Source organism: Psammomys obesus, unplaced genomic scaffold, assembly GCF_907164565.1.
Source record: "Psammomys obesus unplaced genomic scaffold, mPsaObe1.curated_primary_1811, whole genome shotgun sequence".
Lineage (NCBI taxonomy): Eukaryota > Metazoa > Chordata > Mammalia > Rodentia > Muridae > Psammomys > Psammomys obesus.
In genome coordinates, this window is record NW_026585895.1 from 10,790,377 (window position 1) to 10,814,609 (window position 24,233).

Sequence of the window (24,233 nt, forward strand, 5' to 3'; positions counted from 1 at the left end):
TATTTGGGATGAGAATACTTGTTTACTGTCTTTAACACAAGATAGGGGAGAGGAAAATAGGTAGAAGAGTTGGAGTGGAGGGGGATTGCTCAGTCAGGAAAGTACCTCCAGTAAAAGCAGGAACATACTTGTCTAACCCTAGCACTGGGGCTAGGGTGAGCACAGAAAGGGGTGCGTTTCTAAATTCATGCCTGGCCAGCCTAGCCTAGTGAATGAGCTCTAAGCTCAGTTCCAAGTTCAGTGACAGAACCTATTTCAAAAAAGTCAGACCAACTATCTGTGTTGGCACTCATGAGTGTCTGCATGCACATGCTGCATCCCTGGAAATAAGTGTACACCCCCAGTACACACACTAGCTACACCAGCACACCAAAATGATAATAAAGAGGAGGCAGAATTTTAAACATCTTAAAACTGACTCTCTCCTATATTACATCCTGATTGCAGGTTTTCCTCCCTCCACTCCTCCCAGAAGCTTTCTATAGCCCTGGCCATAGAGAGACTTGCTGGCTGTCCTGGGACTTGCTTTATAGACCAGTCTGGCCTCAAACTCAAAGAGATCTGCCTGCTTCTCTCTCCTTGAATGCTAGGATTAAAGGCATGTACCACCATTCCTGGCTCAAGGGTTGGCATAATTTTTAATGGGCCATTAATCTTACTAGTTTCAATATGATTTGCTTATATTTAAGCTAACATTAAATAAGTAAATGGTAAAGTTATCTATATAAAGAAAACTTTATGGGGGAGGGGGCTACAGCTAGAATACAAGTGAATAAACTGTAATTAATAAAAATAAAATTAAAAAAGAAAACTTTATAGAGATGAATTATATTTAAGAACAAATATATTTTGATAAATTCTGCTGAGAACCTGATCACAAGTCTTTTTTTTTTTTTTTTTTTTTTAAGGGAAATTTTGAAGTAGGGGGGCGGGGTTGTTTTGTGACAAGATAGCCCTGTGTAACCCAGGGCTGGCTATGATAATCTTGCCTCAGCCTTCCTTAAGTGGGGATTTTAGGCATGTACGGCCAAGCCTGGTTTCCTTTTGGCTTTTCCTCGTCAGACTTCAAAGGTAAAAAGAAAAAAAAAAAAAAAATGACTGACGTAATGGCTACTGGCTTACCATACCCTAAGGGCTAAATTAAATAATTCTTCCTTTTTTAAAAAAGAATCATCTTGTTTTTATTTCTTTATTATTTACACGGTGTTCTGCCTTCATGTGAGCCAGGAGGTCAGAAGAGGGCACCAGATCTCATTATAGATGGTTGTGAACCACCATGTGGTTGCTGGGAATTGAACTCAGGACCTTTGGAAGAATAGCCTGTGCCCTTAACCTCTGAGCCATCTCTCCAGCACCACTTCTTCCTTTCTTAACATTTTGATGGAGTTGATTGGATTTATACCTCTAATTAAAGCATTTATGTGAATTTTTATATTTCAGAAGTACTGTATCATTATAAAGATTCTTGGGTTTTGGTGAAATAATGTAGTAATTTGAGTGTTTTTTTTTCATTTGCAAAAAGCAATGCATTTCAGGAAGAGCTTTAGTGCTGTTTGTAACAGTGTCAAACCATTTTGTTTTTCAGTGTCTTTGCCATGAATCAGAGGACATGATAAGCTATTTAACTTAATGAAATTCAATTTACATGTGAATTCTGCCAGGTAAGTTCATGTTACAATAGTTAATATTATATATTTCAATGCTTTTCTCCTAAATTTGAAGTCTCTTACTAGTTTGATTTTCAGTTGGTACTCGTTTCTAAATTATCAAGTAAAGAGTATTAAAATAACTGGTGTAGTGGCACAGGTCCTTAATTCCATTACAGAGACTGGACCACAAGATCAAGGCCTGTGCTGCATAGCAATACCCTATCTCAAAACAACAAAGCAAAGCAATGAAAAAAGTCATTCAAGTATATGTTTATGGTCTTAATGTCTTCTAAATGAGTTCTTGATTATATAAGATGTGAGGAAAGTGTTCAAATGGCAACTGTTACAAAATGCCTTGTACTCAAGTTCTCTTGATTCAGCTTCCCAGGTACTAGCATCATGAGGTCACACCAGTGCCCTGCTTTAAAAAAGGCAAGCTACAAGTTGTTGAGAGGATTAATTTGGATCTCTAAGTAGAAATTCTGAAGTAGGAAAATAAACTTGACTCAGAAATAAATGTCTTTTTATAGTTGTATTTGAATCAGTATCAAAATTGTTGGTTAGATCTTTATTTAAGCGTAAAAAGTTCCTCCCTCAGTATAAACAGGCAGACCAGTCTGCCTTAGAGGTGATGATTCCTGATACTGGAGGGAAAAAAAAAACCCTTTTTCCAATTGCAAAGTAATATCAGTTTGTCCATCCAAGCCACTGGCTCACGTATTGCAGGCAGGCTTATGGGAGATGGGAGAGAAAGTACCGTGCTCTTAGGATGAAAACTTTTGGAAATGATGATGGTGATGATGGTGATGGTGGTGTGTGTTTTTCCATCTTTGAACCCTGAAACTGTTTGTGGTGGGTGCAGTTACCAGCAGCACAAATTTCATTGAGTCAATTCAAGGGTTAAATGATTTCACAAGCCCTGGATTCAAGAGATTAGCTTTCATATTAGGGTAGAGATTCACTTGAGAATGCAAAATCCTTCAGGTTAAGTGATGTCCAAAATACCATCTTAAATCATGAGAGCCATCAATTTTCAGTATTGTCTAGACCTGCATCTAGAAAGTCTGTATATAGAAAAAGTCTTTACCAAAAAAAGACTTCTTTACGTTAGAAGTCTTTGCATAGAAAAAAGATTTTACATTGCAGGATCTTCATAAGCATGTGTTAGATGTATATGAAAACTTTTGTTTAAATTTAAACTTTATACCATACTGTCACTTTTTGACTTAATAAAACTATAGATTATTAAAATAAAACTACCTCCCTCTGCTATTCCTCATTCCTCATGAGTTTACTTTTTGAAGGGACTGGATGGTATCTTAATAGATGTTTGCATGTATTGGCTTGGGCTTATTGCTGGCTGATGGTATTGTTAGATATGTTTTATATGTCTTATGTATTCTTGTCCTTGGGATAAAGAAGTTTACTAGATTCAGCTCTGATACCCCTCTTTATCTTCTGCAAAAGTATTTTATTTCAGCTTTGTTGTTCACCTGTTGTGCTTTTGTCAGCTTGATCTAAACACACTGTAAAAATCCCATCACCTCTCTTCTAATAATGTGGTGGTAGGGGGTTGAGACAGGGTCTTACCATGTAGTTCTAGCTGGCTTTATTTGAATTTGCTCCCTTTGCTTAGTGGTTGTTTTTTTTTTTTTTTATTTGTTTGTTTTTAATGTACATCGTTGTTTTGCATACATGTGTGTCTGTGTAAGGGTGTCAGATACAGGAGTTACAGACAGTTGTGAGCTGCCACACACAGGTGCTGGAAATCGAACCTCAGTCCCCTGGAAGTGCTCTTAATATCTGAGCCATCTCTCCAGCCCTCTATCTAGTGATTTTTAAATAAATGATTCTTTGATGGTATGTAACCATCTCAGATTTAAAAGCTTTTTTCTGGAACACACGTGTGGATGAAGTTACCTGTATTGTTTTTGTCTTATTTCTTAGATGAGCTATTTTGGTTTTGCTTGGTAGTGCAGTATAAATTAGATAGAACAGAGTACATTTTGTAAAGTTTTGTTTTGTCACTCTTTCTGAACATTGCCTTTTGTATTCTTTTAAAGAAACTTTTGGAACTAGAGAGATGACTCAGTACTTAAGAATATTTACTGTTCCTTCAGAGGATCCAGGTTTTGTTTACAGCACCTAAATGGCCTCTCATAACTATGTCTAACTCCAGGGGATTTGGTGCTCTCTTTTGGTCTCTGTAAGCATTATACACACACAGTACACACACATGCAGGCAAAACACTCACAAATGTAAAGTAAAAATGAGTCTAAAAAATATAAACTCTTTCCTACATTAAAATTATGAAGATTTTTTTACCATATTCTTCCAACTGTCACCTCTACAACGTGATTTGATTTGTGTGGTGTGAGATGGCAAAAGGTAGGATTTTAGTTTTTTCTTGATTTAACATAACTTTAGTGACTTTCAAAGGACTTAGAAAATGAATTCCACGTAACTACTAATACTCTTGTAGTGTATACTTTTGGAAACATTTATCTAGAAGGTTAATTAGCAAGAGTTGTAAAGGGTATATTCTATACGTACTATTCTGCAACTAGAACCAAATTTGGAAAAGATCATTTCTTCTCCCACTGAAATGTAGTCAAGAGTAAAGCCTTTTTATGAATCACATGATTCTATGTGTACATCTACTTCTGGACGCAGTTTTTTCCATTGCATTATATACTGACCATGTTTGACAGATAACCACCCTATCTTGTTTTGTTTTCCAAGACAGGGTTTCTCTGTGTAGCCTTGGCTATCCTGGACTCACATTGTAGACCAGGCTGACCTTGAACTCATAGCAATCCTCCTGCCTGTGCCTCCCCAAGTTCTGGGATTAAAGGCAGGCACTACCACTCCCAGCTTAGTCACCTTATCTTATAATTATTAAGAACTTATAATACTGGGGCTGGAGAGATGGCTCAGAGGTTAAGAGCCCTGGCTGCTCTTCCAAAGGTCCTGAGTTCAATTCCCAGCAACCACATGGTGGCTCACAACCATCTAAGATGAGATCTGGTGCCCTCTTCTGGTATGCAGATGTACATGCAGGGAGAACACTGTATACATAATAAATAAGTCTTTTAAAAAAAACTTGTAATACTTATAATTATTAAGTATTGCTTTTATTTATCATTGATATGATAATATAATATCTGATTTTTTTTCAATCTATAGCTTGATTATTGCCGTTTAGGATTAGCTTCCTTATTCTTGGGTCTTTGTCCTTTATAAATCTTATAATCAGAGCACGCTCTCTCTCTCTTCCTCTCATTCTTTTCTCTCTCATGACTGACCTTAATCTGAAAGATCTTACTTGAGACAGAATATCTTACTGGCTCTTAACAGTATTTGAATATGGTATAGCTTCCATTTATCTGCACCTTCTTTAATTACTTGTGGAAATGTTTTTTTTGTGTGTGTGGGATTTGAATGTATAGTTCACGTTTTTCACCAGATGTACTTTTAGGTACTTGACTTAGCATAACAATGGAATTGGATAGTTAGACAACAGGGATATAATAGAATAAATGGGAAAACCAAAAACTTAAAAGTAAGGAAGTGAATTAACCTCTTAGGAAAACTCATTAAAGAAAAAGAAAAAAACTAACAATATTTTTCATTTAAAGAGGAGATCACCATGGATATAAAGGACTTGGAAAAAAATGAATTTTGTTAATAGTTAGACCAAATATATTTGAAAGCACAGATGGAAAAATTCCTGGAAAATAAAACTAGTATAAGTGTTTTAGTTTTTAATCTATTTAAAGATACTGCATTTATGACTTAAAACCTCTTCACAGAGAAAATTCCAGGCTCAGATAACTTCACTGGTGAGTTCTTTCAGATATTTAAGGAAGAATTAATACATGCTATTTTCCTAAAGATTTCTTTATTATTTATATATATGAGTGTTTTGACTGGCGTGCCTGCAGAAGTCAGAAGAGGGCATCATACTCCTTTTGCCTGGAGTTACAGATGCTGTAAGCATGTGGGTATTGGGAATTGAACCTGGATCCTCTGGGAGAATAGCAAGTGCTCTTAATCACTAAGCCAACTCTCCAGCCCTAATACCAGCTTTTACACAGATTCTTTTAGAAAGTTAAAAAGAATTAACACATCCCAGCTTTAATTATAAAGCCACTACAAAATAACACATTCTGAGCTTATTTCTAATGACCATAAATGTTAAACAATTCCCAAATATAATATTAGCAAATAAAATCAGGACATGTGTTATCTCCAAAATGGGATTGCTCCAGACATTCTAGTTGATCTGTTTATCAAGTGAGAATCACTTAGCGTGATTGACCACATTAAAAATAAATATGTTTGAACAGGGGATACAGGAGGATTTGGAGGCGAGTGTGGAAGGGGTGATGTAAATACATTATTTGTGTTTGAATTCTCAAAAAAAAAAAAACCATCAAATTAAAATAAACATAAGGGCCATATATGATATCACACACTTTTAATCTCAACACGTGGCAGGCAGAATTATAAGTTCCAGGCCATGCTGGTCTACATAGTGATACCCTGTCTCAAAGAAAGAAAAACACACTTAAGAAAATAAATAAAAGAAGCTGTCAGCATCAGGCACTTGAAGCTTCCTGGCCTACATGAGACATTGTTCCAAAACAAAATAAAACAAAAATTTCTAGAATAGTAGATATCGTGGGAAGCTTTTTTCTTTTCATAATACTTTTATTGATTATTTGGGAATTTCATATTATAAACCCCAATCACACTCACTTCCCATGTCTATCCCCACCCTTGTCTCCTCCTCCAATAAATTAAAAAGAGAGAAAAAAAAGGTACAATTTGTGTTGCCCATTTACTTACTGGAACGTGGTCAAACTCCTGGGGGCCAGCCGCTGACGGAAACCTGAGACCTTCCTCACCAGAAGCCATCAGTTGTGGGGGGCTACACTTGAGCATCTTTATCACAGTCTTAAAGAGTGCTCTCCCATGGCTTTCTGTCCAGGCTTTTACTTTTTTTTGTTGTGTGGTGGTAGCAGTTGTCACATAGGCCTTCTGTGTCTCTTTCTCAACAATGAGTCTGCAGCCATCAATACCATGGCAGAAGTAGCTTTGTTGCCCTTTACTGGCAGCAGGAACATGGATCATGGACTTCCACATGGTCTTTGATGGGGGAAACTCTTTTTTTAACTTTTTATTGATTCTTAGTGAATTTCACATCATCCACCCCAGTTCCACTATCTCCTGTCCCTTCATATCTGCCTTCTGTCCTTGAAACACCCCTAAAAGAAAAATAACAAAACAAAAATATAAAACATAAAAAATATCTTGACCTGGAAGCTGTAGTGTGTCAGAGTGTGTCCCACAGTACACCCTTTTGTCCGTATCTTTACTTGGAACTGTTCATGGCAGTGAGTCATTGGTCTGGTCTGAGAGCCCTGCTCCTGCTACACTGTCGGTGGATCTTCACCAGGACTCCTCTCCGATATCTTGTTGCCCTGTGTCATGGAGATCCTTTCATGTGCTCCAGCAGTTCGTAGATGAGGTAGATATTGGGGTGAGCCAAATCAAAGCCCTTGATCTGGGTCAGGGTGGTAGCTGAGGTCAGCCTGCCACCTCTTTTGTTCCTGTACTACCATGGCACCCACACTACCAGGAGGAGTTCTCCAGCACTGCCCAGGCTAGCTCTCTCAGTGCTGCAGCCTGCAAGGTCAGATCTCCTGCCCTTGGGCCAGTTCATCCACACCCACATTAGTAGAGCCTGCTCTATGCTGCCCAGACAAGGTACAGCTGCAGCAAGTAAGAGGTGGGGTTCTCCAGAGTACCATAGCCAGTGATGAGCAACAACTCAGATCAGAGATGTCCGCATGGTCTTTGGTGATTATATGAGCCACAGACATAGACACAGACCACTGATGTGTCCATGCACGGCCATGGAACCAGACATGGCCCTCAGCGGCATCGCAGGCTGGGACTTCACTTTGGCCTCCGCTGTGGTGGTGGAGCAGGCTACTAACCTCAGGCTACTTCTCTTCTGCCTCTCTTGATAATGCTCAAATGTTCTCTTTCTCTCCCATCTGTTCACCACATACTTGTACATGGCAGTGGCTCCTGCTGCTGGCAGGCCATGCAGCAGCCGGGCCTTTGGGTGTCTTCCTCTAACCCTGCTCTATGTCTTGGCTGCTGGTAGGCCTCTGGGTGTCTTCTGCTTACTCTTGCCATGTGGTAGCAAGTTGGCTTCTGGGTGTCTTCCATTCTTGCAGCATGGCATGGCTTGTCTGCAGATGGGCCTCTGGGTTTCCTCCACCCACCACCATGTAGCAACAAAGGAAACTTTCTTAACTGTGTGTGTCTAAAAATTTGGCACATCTTCTTTCTGAGAGTGGTTTTTGGTAATAAACTGTACCATCAATTCCTATAAAGTTGTTCAAGGACCTGTGTGGATCCCAAATGTCCTTTCTGGAGTCTTCAGTAAAAGCCATTGTCATAATAAATATTAATTTGTTGTTCACCTTTTTTTGCTTTCTCAAGAGCATATAAGTTGGAATTTCTCCTTAAGCTGCCTGAGTATGAATCATAATAGGCTGAATATAAAAAGTAAATATGAGAATCCAGCCATCTTATTCTTTTGAGCCAGACATTAGATTTGCAAAAACAAATTAAAAAGTCACCTTTTTTTGCTTTACTTTATTTCTAGCTGCAGTTTGTAAAAATTTTTAAAAGCTCTAAAACTGTGTTACTGAGTAATAAATACACAGAAATGTTCCAAACCTAGTTGTAACAAAACAATACCAACAGATTGAATAGGTCAAGAAGTCGACATGGTACAGTAAGATGATTTGTCTCTGTTTCTTGAAGAGTAAGCCTTTATATGGGAGGTTTGAATGGCTTCTTTCATTATGATGATAAGATGCTAATCTAGAGTGACCTGGGCAGTAGTGTTTGAAGAACAAGCAAGGTATATACATGATCAAGGCAGATGTTTTAAGACTTGTGATCTAAACCAGGCCCTGTGGCGCACACATGGACCTAACCCTGTGTCACTTCCATAGTACTGTAAATTGAAGTAATTATAAACCCGCCTAGTTCAAGGGAAGGAACATAAACTCTTGATGGAGCAGAGCTGCAAAGAATATGCAGCCATATTTTAACAACTTTAAAAAGAAGATGTTTGGTGAACTAAAATTGTATTGTATAATTGAGTTGTTTACTATGCAAAGCCATAATTTTTCAAACAGTACTTGTTTGGTCTGTCAACATTTTATTACTAAGGAGAAAGTCTTTTTAGAACTAGGAGGAAGTCATTTAATGACAAGTTTCTTTATGATCCTCATTTCATGCTCTCTTTGGGATTTATATATCATAAACAAGTTTTGTGTGTCCTTCAGGATTTGTTTTGTGGGGCACTATAGTAAAAAGTACAGATTGAGAAAATGAATATTTATTGTTTGTTAAGATCCTTTTATGTACCAAATTGTTCCAAGAAAATATATTACTGTGAAGTCATAAATCTATTTGGAAAGGAAGAAACAAAAGAAATACTCTTGGTTTTTGAGACAGGTTTCTTTGTATAATCCTGGCTGTCCTAGAACTCAAATTGTAGACCAAGTTCGCCTCAAACTTTAAGATCCACCTGCCTTTGCCTCCCAAATGCTGGGATTAAAGGTGTGTGCTATCAGTGACTGGCTAAGAAATATTTTTTAGACCATCAATATTTACCTCTTTTATTTTTCTTTCAGTTTTTGCCAGCCTCCAAGATATTTTTTCTTTCCCTTTTTTCTGAGACAGGGTTTCTCTGTGTAGCCTTGGCTGTCTTGAAATATGCTAAGAGATACACTTGCTTCTGCCTCTCATGTGCTGGGATTAAATGTGTGCACCAACACACCTGGCAAGATTCTTTTTTCTTAATTTTCTTACATTTTGAATATGATATGCTGAGGTCTTAATTTTTGTCTCTCATTCTGCTACTTCTCCTCTGCAAGTCTCTGTAGTAGAGTGTAGAGTTCTTTGGGGATATGCCCAGGAAGGGTAGAGCTGGGTCTTGTGCTAGATTGATTTCGGCTTCCCGAGGAACTGCCACACTGACTTTCACAGAGGCTGTGCAAGTTTGCGCTCCTACCAGCATTGGAAGAGTGTTCCCTCTTTCTCCATAGCATTGTGCGCTGTCCTTTGTTTTATTGATCTTGGCCAATCTGAAGGCAATGTCCATTTTCTATAGCACAGATTTTGCATGTTGCATGTATCTACTGTCACAGTAAAGGTAGAAGATGTTGACCCATCCTGTATCCTGTGAAGCTAAGGCTCTGTAGATCAAGGATATGCCAAAAATGTTCCTGTGGGGAGCCAGAGGGACCTGAGGTGTTTGAGCTCAAGAATAGTGCAAACAAAGCACCTCTCATTTTTATTATTAAAGAGAAGAAAGCATGAGGTGACTTAACAGTTAGGTTAAGCAAAAATGAGTACTGCGAGGGAATCCACCTGGTGTCATGTCTCACCATCTTTGGGCATGTGAAGGAACCACGACTGTTTCTCCCCGGCCTTTGCCTTTTCCACAGAGACGATGTGGGTGTGCCAGGGCTTCCCCTCCACATCCGAGCTTTCACATATGGTCTCGTAGTTTTACAGTTCTCGCTGCCCATACTAGTTCATAGTAAGTTCAAGCTTCCTTACATGGGCTCCCATGGAAGACAGGGTTAAATGTCAGCAGAATGTATTATTTCACATTCAAAGAAAAGTTAGCAACTTTGGTGGAAATCTGATCTTGAGATTTATATTTGAAATTGTGTTTCACTCAGAACATGCTATACAACATTTCATTTGTTCTTGATTTGTTGCAGGTAGTACAACGACCTGTGGAATATGAGTGATGACAAACCCTTTCTATGCACTGCCCCTGGGTGTGGCCAGGTACTCTGTCCATTACTTGGAATAATCTTCTATGCTTTTTCATTAACTCATTGCTAAAAGATATTGTCATTAAGGTGTTGTTGCAGTGATTTTTTTTAAGATTAGAATTAAGATAAAAACAACATAAAAACATTTACAAATTATTTTTTTTAAATAATCTATTCTAGTTCTAGAAAGTGGAAGTAGTTCATCTTAAAATAAAGGTCGGAACCATAGGCAAAACCCAGGACTTATATTTTTTGTAGTATATCATTTGATTTATATTTATTGAAAATAATTGGTAAACTACCTAATTGGAAATAAAAACGGTATTGCTGTATATAGAAATTATTTTATTTATTTGAACTCAAAACTACCTAATACCTACCTCAGATAGAATCACTAATCTATTAATGTTTTGAAGTCTAACATCTTTAATTCAAAGCATGTGTAGAAGCATATTCAGAAAATTATATTTTAATTTTTAATAAAACATTAAATTATTAATCTATTGCTATTACCATTATCCTACTTTTTTAATTACAGACACTAAGAATCAATTTTGTTTTGTTTTTAATTTTTTTGGGGAAGGGTGTTTTTTTGGTGTTTTGTTTTGTTTTCAAGACAGGGTTTCCCTGTGTAGCCTTGGCTTTCCTGGACTCGCTTTGTAGACCAAGCTGCCATGAACTCACAGAGATCCCCCTGGCTCTGCCTCCTCTAGTGCTGGGATTACAGGCATGGCGCCACTGCACCTGGCTGAAACATCTATTTTTAATGTGTAGTAACCTTAGAGTACTCACATAGAGAGTATAATTCAGAGCCGTCAAAGTACTTCATTGGTTTTCATTTATTTTTATTTGGTATTTTAAATTGAAATATAATTGACATACAGTAAACTGCACTGTATCTCAAAGTTTGGTGCTTTGGAGGTTTTTGTTTTGTTTTTTACTTATGATTTTGTTCACCTGTACATGTTTCGTATGTTTGGGTGTGAGCACACACATGGTACAGCAGTTGTCTGGTGGTCAGAGCAACGTGCACGAGTCAGTTCTCTCTCCGCACCTGACGCATTTAGGGAGATGAAGCTCTGGTCATTAGGCTTGGAAGTAAGCGCCTTTATCTGCTGAGGTCCATCACTTGACTGAGTTATAATTTACCATCTGTATTTGTGTGAACATAACTCCTCACCCCAAAAGTTCCCTGTTCCCATTTGTAAGTTCTCTCGCTGTTGTCAACTTCTGACCCGCCTTCCATTGCTGTAAGCTTATCTGAACTCTCCAGATTGTATATACGGGGATTCATAGAGTGTGTTGATTTTTCTCAATTCTTTTATAACAAATACAAGATTTCCCAACTGTCTTTGTCTAGTTTCTATGACTATTAACTAATACTCCAGGTTAGGCATTGAACAGTTTATAAAGAAAATGGTTAATGGTTATGTAACAGGGATTCTGTTATTTAATTGGACCCCCTGAAATTTATGTATTGAAAACTTAACCACTAAAGTCATATGCTAAATATACTTAGAGGTATGGCCTTTGTGAAGTGTTTGGAATCCCATAATTTTTGACCTCTCAGCCTCTACTGTAGTGAGCTAAATAACCCTCTTTTCTTCATTTGAATAAATTTATTCACAGTTCATCCAGCATCTGGCTTATTTCCAAATTTAGTTATCACAGATAAAATAAGTGAAATTTGCATAAGAGTCTTTATCTGTACGAATGCTGTTAGATTACTGCCCAGAAGTGTAATGGTAGAGGCATGTGATAGATTCCTCTTTATCATTTTAGGAAATTAAAGATTGCTTTCTAAAATAAATGGAACACTTTATATTCTTTTCAGTAATTTAATATTTAATTATGCCATATTCTTGTTAACATTTAGTGCTTTCTTTCTTTTAAGTTTGACTCATCCTTTTGTGCATAGGTTGTATTGTCTCTTTTCTTTGATGACTAGTGAAAAGATAACCACTTTTGCAAGATGTGTTTATCAGTCCTTTGTATACCTTTATTATTATTTGAAGTTTTACCAACTCTTTTCTCTGTTTTCAAGAATTGAGTTGTCTGAGTTGGGAACCTAGCATGACATTCATTTAGTCCCTAGGACTAACAGAAAGGGTGCTGTGAAATGGAATTATTTCCATTTTTCTTGAATTTTTGTGTTATGTCTGTGGATTTTTTTGTCTACATATAAGTCTGCACCACGTTTATACCCAGAGCTTGCAGAGGAGAGCAGGAAGGCAGAAGCTGGAGCTCCTGGGGAAACTGACGTTTTAGACGGTTATCACCCAGTGCCTGCTAAGAGCAGAACCTGGGTTCTCTGGAAGAGCAGCAAGTGTTACTAATCACTGAGATATTTTTCTACCCTCTAACTTTACCTTTTTTTTTTTATCATTATGGTGGGAGGTACATGTGTCCCTTACGTGTGTGGAAGTCGTGACATAAGGAGTTGATATCTCTTTCTACCTGTATGTGCTTTCTGGAGATGGAATTCCACAGGCTTTCACAGCAAATGCCTTTATACAATGAGCTATCTAGCTCTCCTGCCCAGATGCCATTTAAAGTAGATTGGTGAGGAAATATGTTTCTGGTAAGGTGACAGTTGGATCACGTTGGACAATTGGGACTATGTAGAAAATATGGAAGAAACTTGCTTGTGTGTTTTGTGGCTGAAGTGTATAATGACCAATGAGGAGCACTAAAGAGATCAGAGATATAGAAAACACATGACGAGGTACATGCATCTATTGACAGAGCACTATGAAGCAAGGAAATGAGAAGATGACGGTGGTCAAGGTAGAAGGAAGATGGACTGGGGGAACAAAAGGAGAAGTAGACTTAAAATCTAATTTAGAGCTATAGTGACTTTAGTTTCCACTAACTAGATTTACTCTCTGATAAACCAGATTTAATTTTATTTTTGGATTCGGTACCAAGTTAAGTAAGAGAACTAGGTTGGTCAACTTATATGTATGTACGTGTAGGTGGGCACCTGTCTGCACCTGTGGAGGCCAGAGGACCACTTGTAAGGAATCAGCCTCTCCCACCACATGGATTCTTGTATAGAACTCTGGATGTCAGGCTTGGCAGCAAAGACTTCTAAAGGTTTTTACTCCACGGTCAGTTAATCCTGTTGCTTAGAGCCTGTAACAAGGCAATATACCAGGGGAAGGCAGAAGCAAGAGCAAAACTTACCACTGAAGTCACAATCCAAGTAATGAAGAGGCACCCAGTCCCCTTCAAGGTTACATCCCAAATGGCCAAAAGACCTCTTCAAGGCCCACATACGACTCAGATTCCACCATTCCCAATGTTGCCACCCTGGGAAGAAACCTTTGGATTTTTGAGGGATATTGGAGCTCTAAATCACAACAACAGATAATGCATTGTTTCTGGAAGTTTTTTGAAAGTAACTGGTTTTGCTGTATTGTTCTAGAAGTCATTCTTGGAAACTTGATCTCAAATAAGCCCTAACTTTTATGTGTAAATTAGAATTATTACTGCTATTTGTGTGTGATCCCTTCTTAATATCCACAATTTTAAAAAAATTAAACTATTGCTTTTAATTAAATTAGGTGTGTGAGTGAGGGGGCTCTATTACTGCAGTTCTCATGGAAGCAAAAAACTGCATTGGCTACTTGGGAGCTGGGGTTAGAGGTGGCCTAACCCATCGAGCATGCTAAAACTCTTAGTTTGTCTGGGAAACAGGAAACAGGTCACATAAATTCTATAAATAAATTTTATCTCAGCATTTAATAGTTACTGTATAAGCGTGTATTTAAAAAGAATCTGTATAACTTTTTTCTCACTTGAACCATATTTGTTTGTTTGTTTACTCTTATTCTCTAAGCTTTTTGTTAAATACAAATTTTGTGGGATGATTTTCCAAGGTCAGATTCACCTGTATTAGATACCAATTTGAGTGTAGTTTGTCTTTCACATTAAAAAAATGTTGCTGTCTTTGTAACTAAGAGTTAATTTGAACTTTGTATCTTGTGACAGAGATTTTTTTTTTAAGCCAAACACATTTTTTTTTAAGATTTATTTATTATTTATACATTATTCTGCCTGCATGTACACCTACATGCCAGAAGAGGGCACAGGATCTCATCATAGATGGCTGTGAGCCACCATGTGGTTACTGGGAATTGAACTCAGGACCTTTGGTAGAACAGCCAGTGCTCTTAACCACTGAGCCATCTCTCCAGCCCGAACTTTGTATCTTGTATGAGAGTTTATAAATACATAAGCCTTATAGTTTCATCTAGTCACTCTTTTTCTCTTAAGACAGAGTTTACTTTTGTTGTCACATTACACAGCAAGTAATATGACGTTCTAGGTTATTTGGTTAAGATTCTTTGGTTGTGGTTATTGCTGTGCCTGCTGAATATCCAGTAAGGCTAACTTCATACAAGCACTTTACCAACAGACTACACCTCCAGCCCTGATTGTTCCTTGACATTTATGGCCAAACCAAGCGGAGGGCAGTAGTTGAATAAAAATTATAGGTGAAATTTCTTGAGTTTTTACCTCTTAATTTTGACAACTTCACAGTTTTTTAAATGTGGCACTTATAACAAGATAGCTTATACACAAATGCTTTAATGATGGCTTCTATAGAAAAGTCACATTGGTTGGTTCTGTGAAACTAAAATGAATCTTACATGAAGATTTAATGTGGAATGTAAAGTACAACATGGATAATTTTAATATAAGGATAAAAACAACAGTGTCAAGAAGCTCTTCAATGTGCTCTTTGTCTGGGGATCTTTGTTTCTGAAGTGCTTGTCAAACACATCATCACTCATTTCACCAACTGTGGGAAGATTTTTTTTTTTAAAGGATAAATAGGAAGATAGCCTGAGCGGAGACGAGTTGGATTGTTCTTCCAGTGAGTGTGTAGTTAACGAATGGAGAAAACAAGGAACAGAAGTACAGAAGGGTTCCTTGAGTATGGAACAGAGAGGTTCTGAAGAAGCAATAGTCTCTCATAAAACGGGCTAATTTTCTAAGTAAATAAGGTTTGATTCTCTTCTGCCTTTTTCAGATTTAAGAATCAACTGTATTTTAAGGAGTTCACTTTTTTCCATTAGCATTTATGTAATGCTTGTGGCAGATTTGGAGGTCATAGGAGGTGTTCAGCTTACTTAGAAGGGTAGACATGAAGATAAGTCTTATGTGATAGACCCAATAATAAAAGTTCAGAGCACAGCCGGACTAATGGGAGCTTTTAACTTGAAGCTGGAGGGCTGGAGAGGGCTCAGTAGTTGAGTGCTTAAGCTCTGTCAGAGGAAAGGAGTTTGGTTCCCAGCATGCATTTCACAGCTTTGTGGAATACATTATTCTTGCTTTTACAAGCATCCATAGACACGTACATGAACATAAATAAAAAGAAAATAAATCTTTTTTACAAATTGAACCTGAGGTTTGTGTGCTAGACTTAGGACACGGGTAATAGGTACTAGCGTCTTAACAGTTATACCAAGGGCACCCTAGTAAGGGGAACAGGGACTGTCTCTGACATGGCCTCTTGATAGTGGGCTCTTTGACACACACACACACACACACACACACACACACACACACACCCTCGAGGGAGGAACAGCCTTGTCAGGCCACAGAGGAAGACAATGCAGCCAGTCCTGATGAGGTCTGATCAGCTAGCATCAGATGGAAGGGGAGGAGTACCTCCCCTGTCAGTGGATTTGGAGAGGGGAATGGGAAGAAATGAGGGAGGAAGGATGGGATTGGGAGGGAATGAGAGAGGAGGCTACAACTGGGATACAAAGTGAATAAACAGTAATTAATATAAAAATAAAAATTAAATTAAAAATACGTGATTACAGTCATGTCATTAAGACTAAAAATCTTAGGCAATTTTGGTAGAAATAATCAGATTCAAGGTTGTTGTCAAAGACGTTACCTTCTTAGTAAGACTTTGTTCTCAATATAATCCTCCTCTGTTGTTACTGTGAAGAAATTATCAATTTATAAACAGGACCCTGAATCTTTATTGTACACCCTGTAAATTATAATATAAAGTCAGACTTCTCCCTCTCTCTTTTTTTTCTTCTTTTCTTTTCTTTTTTTAATTGAGATGGGGTTTTACCCTGTCTTAGCCTTGGCTGACCTGGAACTCTTTCTATGTAGATCAGGCTAGCCTCAAATTTATAGAGCTCTGCCTCACTAGTGCTGGGATTAAAGTTGTGCACCACCACACCTGGCCTCAGATTTATTTCTTAATTTTGCACAGGAGTCATTTTTAGAATATTTTCTGTTAGAAAGTGGTAAGTAACCTTACATCTAAGTAAATATAATATCTTAAAGTCTTTGAACTGTGAAATACATATTTCTTTGATATAATAAAAGAATAGTGGTCCATTTTATTTTATTTTTTTGCCACAGGTTTTAAATCTCTCAAATGAGTTATATACTGTTGTTTCTTGTTCTCCAGTAATGGATTTCTATGATTATTTGAAATCTAGAATGTCTTTGTGTGCTAACAGTAGATTGATCGTCTTTAGTATATAAGCTGGTATTTCACTGTTTATGGTGGTTTCACATGTTGTGGAAATTGATATCCTTATCAGTTTTCTTTGATCAAATTGAAAATCTTAACTATATTTTAACACTTTTCGCCACAGCGTTTTACCAACGAGGATCATTTGGCTGTCCATAAACATAAACATGAGATGACACTGAAATTTGGTCCAGCACGTAATGACAGTGTCATTGTGGCTGGTTAGTATATGCTTTTATTAATGGCTTATATATTATTTCACCCAGAATGTGCACAATTTTTGTGTATTCTGTGTAAATACTATAGTCTGGTAGTATTCCATTTGCTTCATTTCCAATAAATGTTGGCAACATATATTTACCCATTACGTTTCTATATATTCTTTTGATCATTTCATTTTTTTGTGTGCTTTTCAAATACCCATTTGCAGTCAGTTTAATGGAAGTTAATTAGAACCTGTGGAACATTCATGCTTTTTACAAAGTGTACATTTAACTGATAACTGAACTCATTGGTCTTTAGTGTTTCTTTTAGCTGTCATGCACCTGGTTTTCAAAACTTTGAGAAGATAGTAAATGATCAAATACTTCCTAAACTTGGTCATTAAAATTTTGTTTAAAAATGTTTCCGATGAAATGTTTTATTAATGAAGTACTCTGAAGCTGGGTTGTAGATGAGTAGTGTAGTGCTTTCCTGGCACTCAAAGGCTCAGGTTTTAATCCCCAGCACTGCAAAATAAAGCAAAGTGTTCTTCATAAAGGAAACCCAAGTTCAGTGAGTGTGTGTGTGTAAGAGTGCGTGTGTGTGTGTGTGTGTGTGTGTGTCAACTTATAACCATATAGTATCATCCTAAGCACATCATTATTTTTCATTTGTAAAAAGAGAAACCCAATTCATGCATTAGCTTATTGTCACTCTATTGTACATTAGCTGTTTTCTTTGATGTTTTTTATGTATACACATAGCTATATATTTTTATAATACATATTATGCATAATTTCAGTACATTTGCTTCTCTTCTAAATAAATACTGTGATAAGTTTTGTGTCACATTTCACATATATTTTAGCTCTTCACTATCAGACCTGGAGATATGCATATCATAAATACAGAATCTAGAATTCTTTGTGAAGCTCAGTTTAGTCTTATCTATGATTCTAGAATTAACTTGAATACTGAATAGTATTCTTAAATTATAACTTGGTCTAGAACTCAAAACACCATATACAGTGTTTTGGAAAGATGTTAAGGCAGTATCAGCTGGTTCTTCCTCTGCTTTCAGTACTATGTTTTTTGTAATGAATAAATGAGAGAGAGCAAAAAGATGGTGATTTATTAACACCAACTGATGGAGGGGACATTTTGACAGTCTTTATTACTGCAAGTAAAAACACAGAACAGAAAGAGGCATGCACTTCTTTGGAATGTGTAAATAATAAGTAGGACCACAACAAAAGTTAAAGAACAGTAAAAACACAAAATTTAAAAACTACCTAGAAAGGGTTTTTCTGGGTATGAAGGTCTTTGTTTCCTTGACATTTACTGTCTTAGACATTCTCTGTAAACTTTCAAATCAAGAATGTTCCTAATTTGGTTCCTAGAAGTTACTTTTCTGATTACATTCAATACAATATAAAAATAGAACATGTTTAGCCACAGTTTTTACTAACAATGAGATAAAGAATTTAACATAATTGTAAATAGAGCATGATGATTGGTGATGATATCAAATAGCCTTAAGCAATTTCCATGTTAACCAGTTGTGTCTTTGGTGACTTTCCCCAAGTCGATGGTACCAATAAAGAATCATCAGTAAAAGTGATGTAGCTTGTGCATTTTCTAGACAGCTTCCTCTTTGTGTTCATACCAGTCAGCTTAGACAAACCCTTTGGGTGTGAACAGTAGACACATTTATATTGGTTGATTTGAATTAAAATAAACTTAAGCTGATATGTATGCATAAAACCCTCATTAAAATATTATTTTGGAGGCCTTTGGGATTAAAAACTAGAGTATATTTTAAAGATTAACTAATAAGTAAGATTATGACTGAAGAGGACCCTTGGAGTAATCTTGATATTGTTTACACTGTCTAAGACAAGCCTGCCCTATGTCTAACATGTATGATTAGAGTATTGTTTTTGTTAAAAATATTTATATGAAATACATTTGAGGGGCAAAGATAAAGTTGTAATACCTACTTAGAAACTCAATAATTAACAAATACCTGACCTTCAGCTAAAAAGATTTTATCTTAAACCAATACTGTACTAAGTAGACTAGATTCTGTGTATAACCTCTAAAATTGTTATCCTAAAATGCATAAACTGTGAATAAAATTTTAATGTACTACCAACTCTAAACAAATATCCCTCAAAATAATAAAATTAAGTTGGAAAGACTGGTAAATTTTGTGTTGTTCATTCATTTGTTCTACATGCAATACATTAATACTCAGAATATATATTAATATACGTATTAAGAGTACATATTCAAATATACTTGAAATAGTTCAGGTTATAAGAAAGTTGAGTTTGCATAGTAGTATGAAAGGTTTCATTGGGGGGGGACTTTTGCTTTAACTTTTTTCCCTTTCAGTATTTTGATGTGGAATTGTACATTAAGTTTGACGTTATAATACTTTTTGAGCAGCTAGAAAACATGCCAAGTTAAAACATGTATTTGCTCTCTTAGTTTTTTCTAAATTGTATGCATTTAAAATCATAATTTTTAATGCTATAACTTTTAAAAATTCTTATTACTTTGTTAGATAATAGTAATTATTTCTCCCAAATATGTTTATGTCACTTTACTCAGAGTAGTACACTAAGCCTAAAAGAATTTTTATGCAGTTGGCAAAATATCTTGATACAGAATAGAGCTTAACCACATTTTGTTTTAAAGAAAGACATCTCTTCAAAGAGCAATAACATTTGGCTGAGCCATACCTACTGATTTGTTAGTTTGCTAGCAGCATTTTATAATCTTAACATGATCATTCATATTTGTGTGCTTACTTCTTGACATTTATTTCAGATCAGACTCCAACACCAACAAGATTCCTAAAAAACTGTGAAGAAGTGGGTTTATTTAATGAGTTGGCAAGTCCATTTGAGAATGAATTCAAGAAGGCTTCAGAAGATGACATTAAAAAAGTATGTTGTTAACCATGAAATTATAAAAATAATACTTTTGATGAAAAAGTAATAATGGTTTTCACTTCCTAGTTTCTCAGTCAATTTAAGCATTTTGATTGGCTGTTTTTTAACTTTACAAAGTTTTCTTTATTGTTTGCATTAGATGCCTCTAGATTTGTCCCCTCTTGCAACACCCATCATAAGAAGCAAAATTGAGGAACCTTCTGTTGTAGAAACAACTCACCAGGATAGCCCTTTACCTCACCCTGAGTCTACTACCAGTGATGAAAAGGTTAGAACCATGGGAAAGATTACGTTTCATAAAATTTAATTTTTTACATGACGTTCATTGTTTATATTTGTGGGTGTGCATGGCATGTGGAGGTCAGAGGACAACTTGTAGGTATCAACTCTCTTCGTACACTATATAGGTCTGAGGTATTGCTCAGATTTTCAGGCTTGATGGAAAGCACCTTCATCAATTTACTAGCTCACTGTTCTCAAACTTGATTATCTTTAATCTCTTTAAAACATTAATGTGTTAAGTTTTACATAATTCAGTGTTAGATTGTAGGTTTTATGTATAAAATCTTGTGTGAATACCTTAGGAAAATTCCATCTTCATAGAGCATCATCTTTACTAAACAATGAAAAGAGAGAATAGCAATGCATTTAGAAAAAGGGGTGTTATTTGAAGATATGAGAAATCTTTACATCTGAAACTATTTGAGCAGGATATTCAAGAGTGAGTAATTATTACTCCACAGTATATATTTGATATTAACGATGAGTGATATTTTCTTAAGTGAATTAGTAAGTTGGGCTTTCTGGGCTATAGTGATGTGTTGAGCTACATTATGATATGTACTTCACTTTTTCATGTGGAAAACACATAAAATAAGCATTTTTATTTAGGAGCACTGTGCCTACACATATAGGAACGATGACTGTTCCTTATAAAAATGTTTTCGTAAAATTATAACATGAATAAATTTCTACCATGAGAATATAGTCATGTATCACTGGCAGGGATATGTCCTTAAATGTCATAAAGCAATTTCATCATTCTGTTCAAAGCATAGTGTATTTACACTAATGTAAACAATATAGCTTACTACATACTAAGTGTGTTACAGCCTGCCATTCCCAGGTTATAAACCTGTACTACTTGATACTACTGTATTGATTATGTAGATAATTATACTAGTATTTGTATTTAAACATAGAAAGGCACAGTTAAAAATGGAGAATGGGGAGATGGTTCAGTGAGTTAAACTTGCTTGATAAGCCTGAGAACCTGAGTTTTGCTCTCCAGAGCCCACATTGTGCTATTGATGCAGTAGCACAGGCACCAGTATCCCTCATTCTCTTAAAGGGAGGTGAGAGGAGGAGATGGGAAATTCCTGCCACCTAGTTTATACAGTAGCAGACAAACTTGAGTCAAACACGATAGAAAGAGGTAGACTCACCCACAAGTTGTCCTCTGTCCTCTAAGTGTGCATGCCTGCATCCCCACACACAAAACATGTACACACACACCTATACTTGTATCAACACACACAGAAACCACCAGTATAAAAATCATAAAGGGAGCACTGTACAGGGCAGTTACCATGAGTAACGCTTACAGAGTGGAGTTTACACTGCGGGACTAAGTGAGTGAGGGCCAAGTGAACGTGAAGGCCTAGAGCATTACTTTATACTACTGTAGCTATTAGAGACACTATATGTAGACTGTACCAAATGTATCTTTTTAGTTTCAATAATAAATTAACCTGACTTACTGTAATTTTTATAAAGTTCTTCATTTAATTTTTTTTTTTTTTTTTGCCTAATAACATTTATATTGAATGGCAAACAGATGGTATAGGCATACAGTAATACTTTATTTATTTCCTTATTCTATACTACTCCTTCCCCCAGTACTGGGAATTGAATTTATTCTGCGTAGGCATTCACCCTACCACAGAGCTACATTCCCTAACCTTAGAATTCTTGAAGCGAAGCACATGCTCCCTTTCATTAGATTTCCCAAAATTATAATTTTAATGGTTATACTTTATCATTATCTTGATATATCTAATTACTCTCTTCTTTCTTAACATATGGTCATTTCCACATTTATTATAGTTATTATGGATCCTGAACACAGTCTTATTTCCCTGCAGAGCGTTCCTTTCCCTTTATGTTTTCTAGTTTTCTTTTTTTTTTTTTTTTTTTTGTGGCTACTTTGTCTTTTTCTAGGGTTGCTCCTTCTGCATTCTTTAGTCATCAGTTCCTTGTAGGTTGTACATAGTCTCGCTAAGTTGTGTAAATCAGTTCTGGACCTTCTCTGTCTAATTTTCTTTTAGGCAATTCCATCAAGACTTCTAATTTTAGAAACTATAAACTCATAACTCCCAAATTTTTATCAGCCCAGGTATCTCTCCTGATTGCCAGACTTGTAGACACAAGTCTGTGTTGGCATATCAGTATGTCTAAAACAAAGTCCTTAAATCTTTCCTCAGTTTTCTCCTCTGAGAAAATTTTCTCCAGCCATGCATGGTATAGTTCTTGTAATTCCTGCACAAGAAAGCTAGTGTCAGGACTACTGCAAAGTCAAGGCTAGCCTGTGCTACTAAACAAATTTTAACCATCCTGGGCAATGTAGCAAGCCCCTGTCTCTCCCTCCCAACCCCCTCCCTGCACCATCCCTCAACAAAAAGAAAGAAAAATCTAGCCATCTACTTATTTAAGCGAAGCCTTTAGGCATCACCTTTCTTTTTTTTTTTCTAACTTGACTTGGAAACTAGTAGCAAATCTTAGTATGTTTACTTACCAAGTATGTTTTGAATCTTACTGTTTTGTGTTCACTGTTGCTGTCTTAGCTATCATCTTTCAGTTTACCAACACTCCTACTTCTCTTTCTCCCTACCTCTAGTACTGAGAATGGAATTGAGGGCCCCAAGCATGTATTCTAGACTACTGAACAGCGTTCCTCATCCCTTTATTTTTCTTGTAAATCACAAGGTTTCTTCATATTTCCTAAACTTGTTTCATAATAATAATTAATATTAGTATTGTCAGTTTCCCAAGTTGTTGGGACTGTGTATGGATGGATGCTACCATGTAGACTAACCTAACCTGCTTCTATGTCTGAAATGCTTTTCTTAGTTCTGAGTGTGAGAACTTAAAAATTCGTTGATTTGGTGCTGGAGAGATGGTCAGCTATTAAGAGCACTGACTGCTTTCCCAGTGGGTCTAGGTTCAATTCCCAGCATGCACATGGCATCTCAGAACTGTCTGTAACTCTCCGGCCCAACACCTTCACACAGACACACCATACAGACAAAATACTAATGTATATAAAAGTAAATAATAATAAATCATTGAGTCATTCTTGTACCTGCTGAAAGGTCTTCAGTGATTTGCTGTTGAAGAGAATTTATATTCATTCCTTAGGAAAAGCCTCTTTGATCTTGACTCATCTACCCATCCATCTTCGCTTCACACTACTCTCTTTGTTCATTGAATATGCCAAGGTTTTTTTCCTGCCTAACATTACTTCCTTCTCCATAGCATGTCCTCCTCTTGATTCCTTCAATATCAGATCAGATATTTTTTGCAAGTTTTTCTTCCCTCACTATTACAGTGTCCAGCTCTACCTTATCCTCTGTTAAATGTCTTACATTATTGCTGAACATTTAACATCTACTTTAGTCCAAAGTTCCCTTGACTTTTTTACCCATTTGTCACTCTGCTCACTAGTTCTTAAGTTTTCAACTGTGCTAAAAACTGTAGTTACACTGTTACCGATTTCTCTTTCCTAGTATCTTAATAAGACTTCAGCTGTAAGCAGTATAAAGACCAGTTCAAAAAAACACACTAGTTAAGGAGTTCAGGATAAGGCCCTCATCTCTCTTCTTATCTGTAAAACTAAGGGGAAATATTTTAAGAATCATCCTGACTAATGCACAAATTCTATTTCCCTTCAGTTTGGCAAGCTCTTGGCAATAGTTACTAATTTTGTATAATTTACAATATCATTATTTGGTCGTTTGATACTAGAAAATT

At 36.5% G+C, this 24,233-nt stretch overlaps 1 protein-coding gene across 3 annotated transcripts in view; it reads left to right on the forward strand.

The window, feature by feature from the left end:
• The window catches only part of Atf2 (activating transcription factor 2), a 74,567-nt gene that overhangs the window by 18,438 nt on the left and 31,896 nt on the right, over positions 1-24,233 (forward strand). For 2 of the 3 annotated variants that reach the window (XM_055600412.1, XM_055600415.1), the window contains exons 3-7: positions 1,586-1,661; positions 10,476-10,545; positions 17,168-17,264; positions 20,080-20,198; positions 20,344-20,472. In XM_055600412.1, coding sequence (XP_055456387.1) covers positions 10,498-10,545; positions 17,168-17,264; positions 20,080-20,198; positions 20,344-20,472 — 393 coding nt within the window. In that variant the 5' untranslated portion in view covers positions 1,586-1,661; positions 10,476-10,497. The remainder of the gene's footprint in view (positions 1-1,585; positions 1,662-10,475; positions 10,546-17,167; positions 17,265-20,079; positions 20,199-20,343; positions 20,473-24,233) is intronic. The other variant, XM_055600413.1, reaches the window with a different exon arrangement.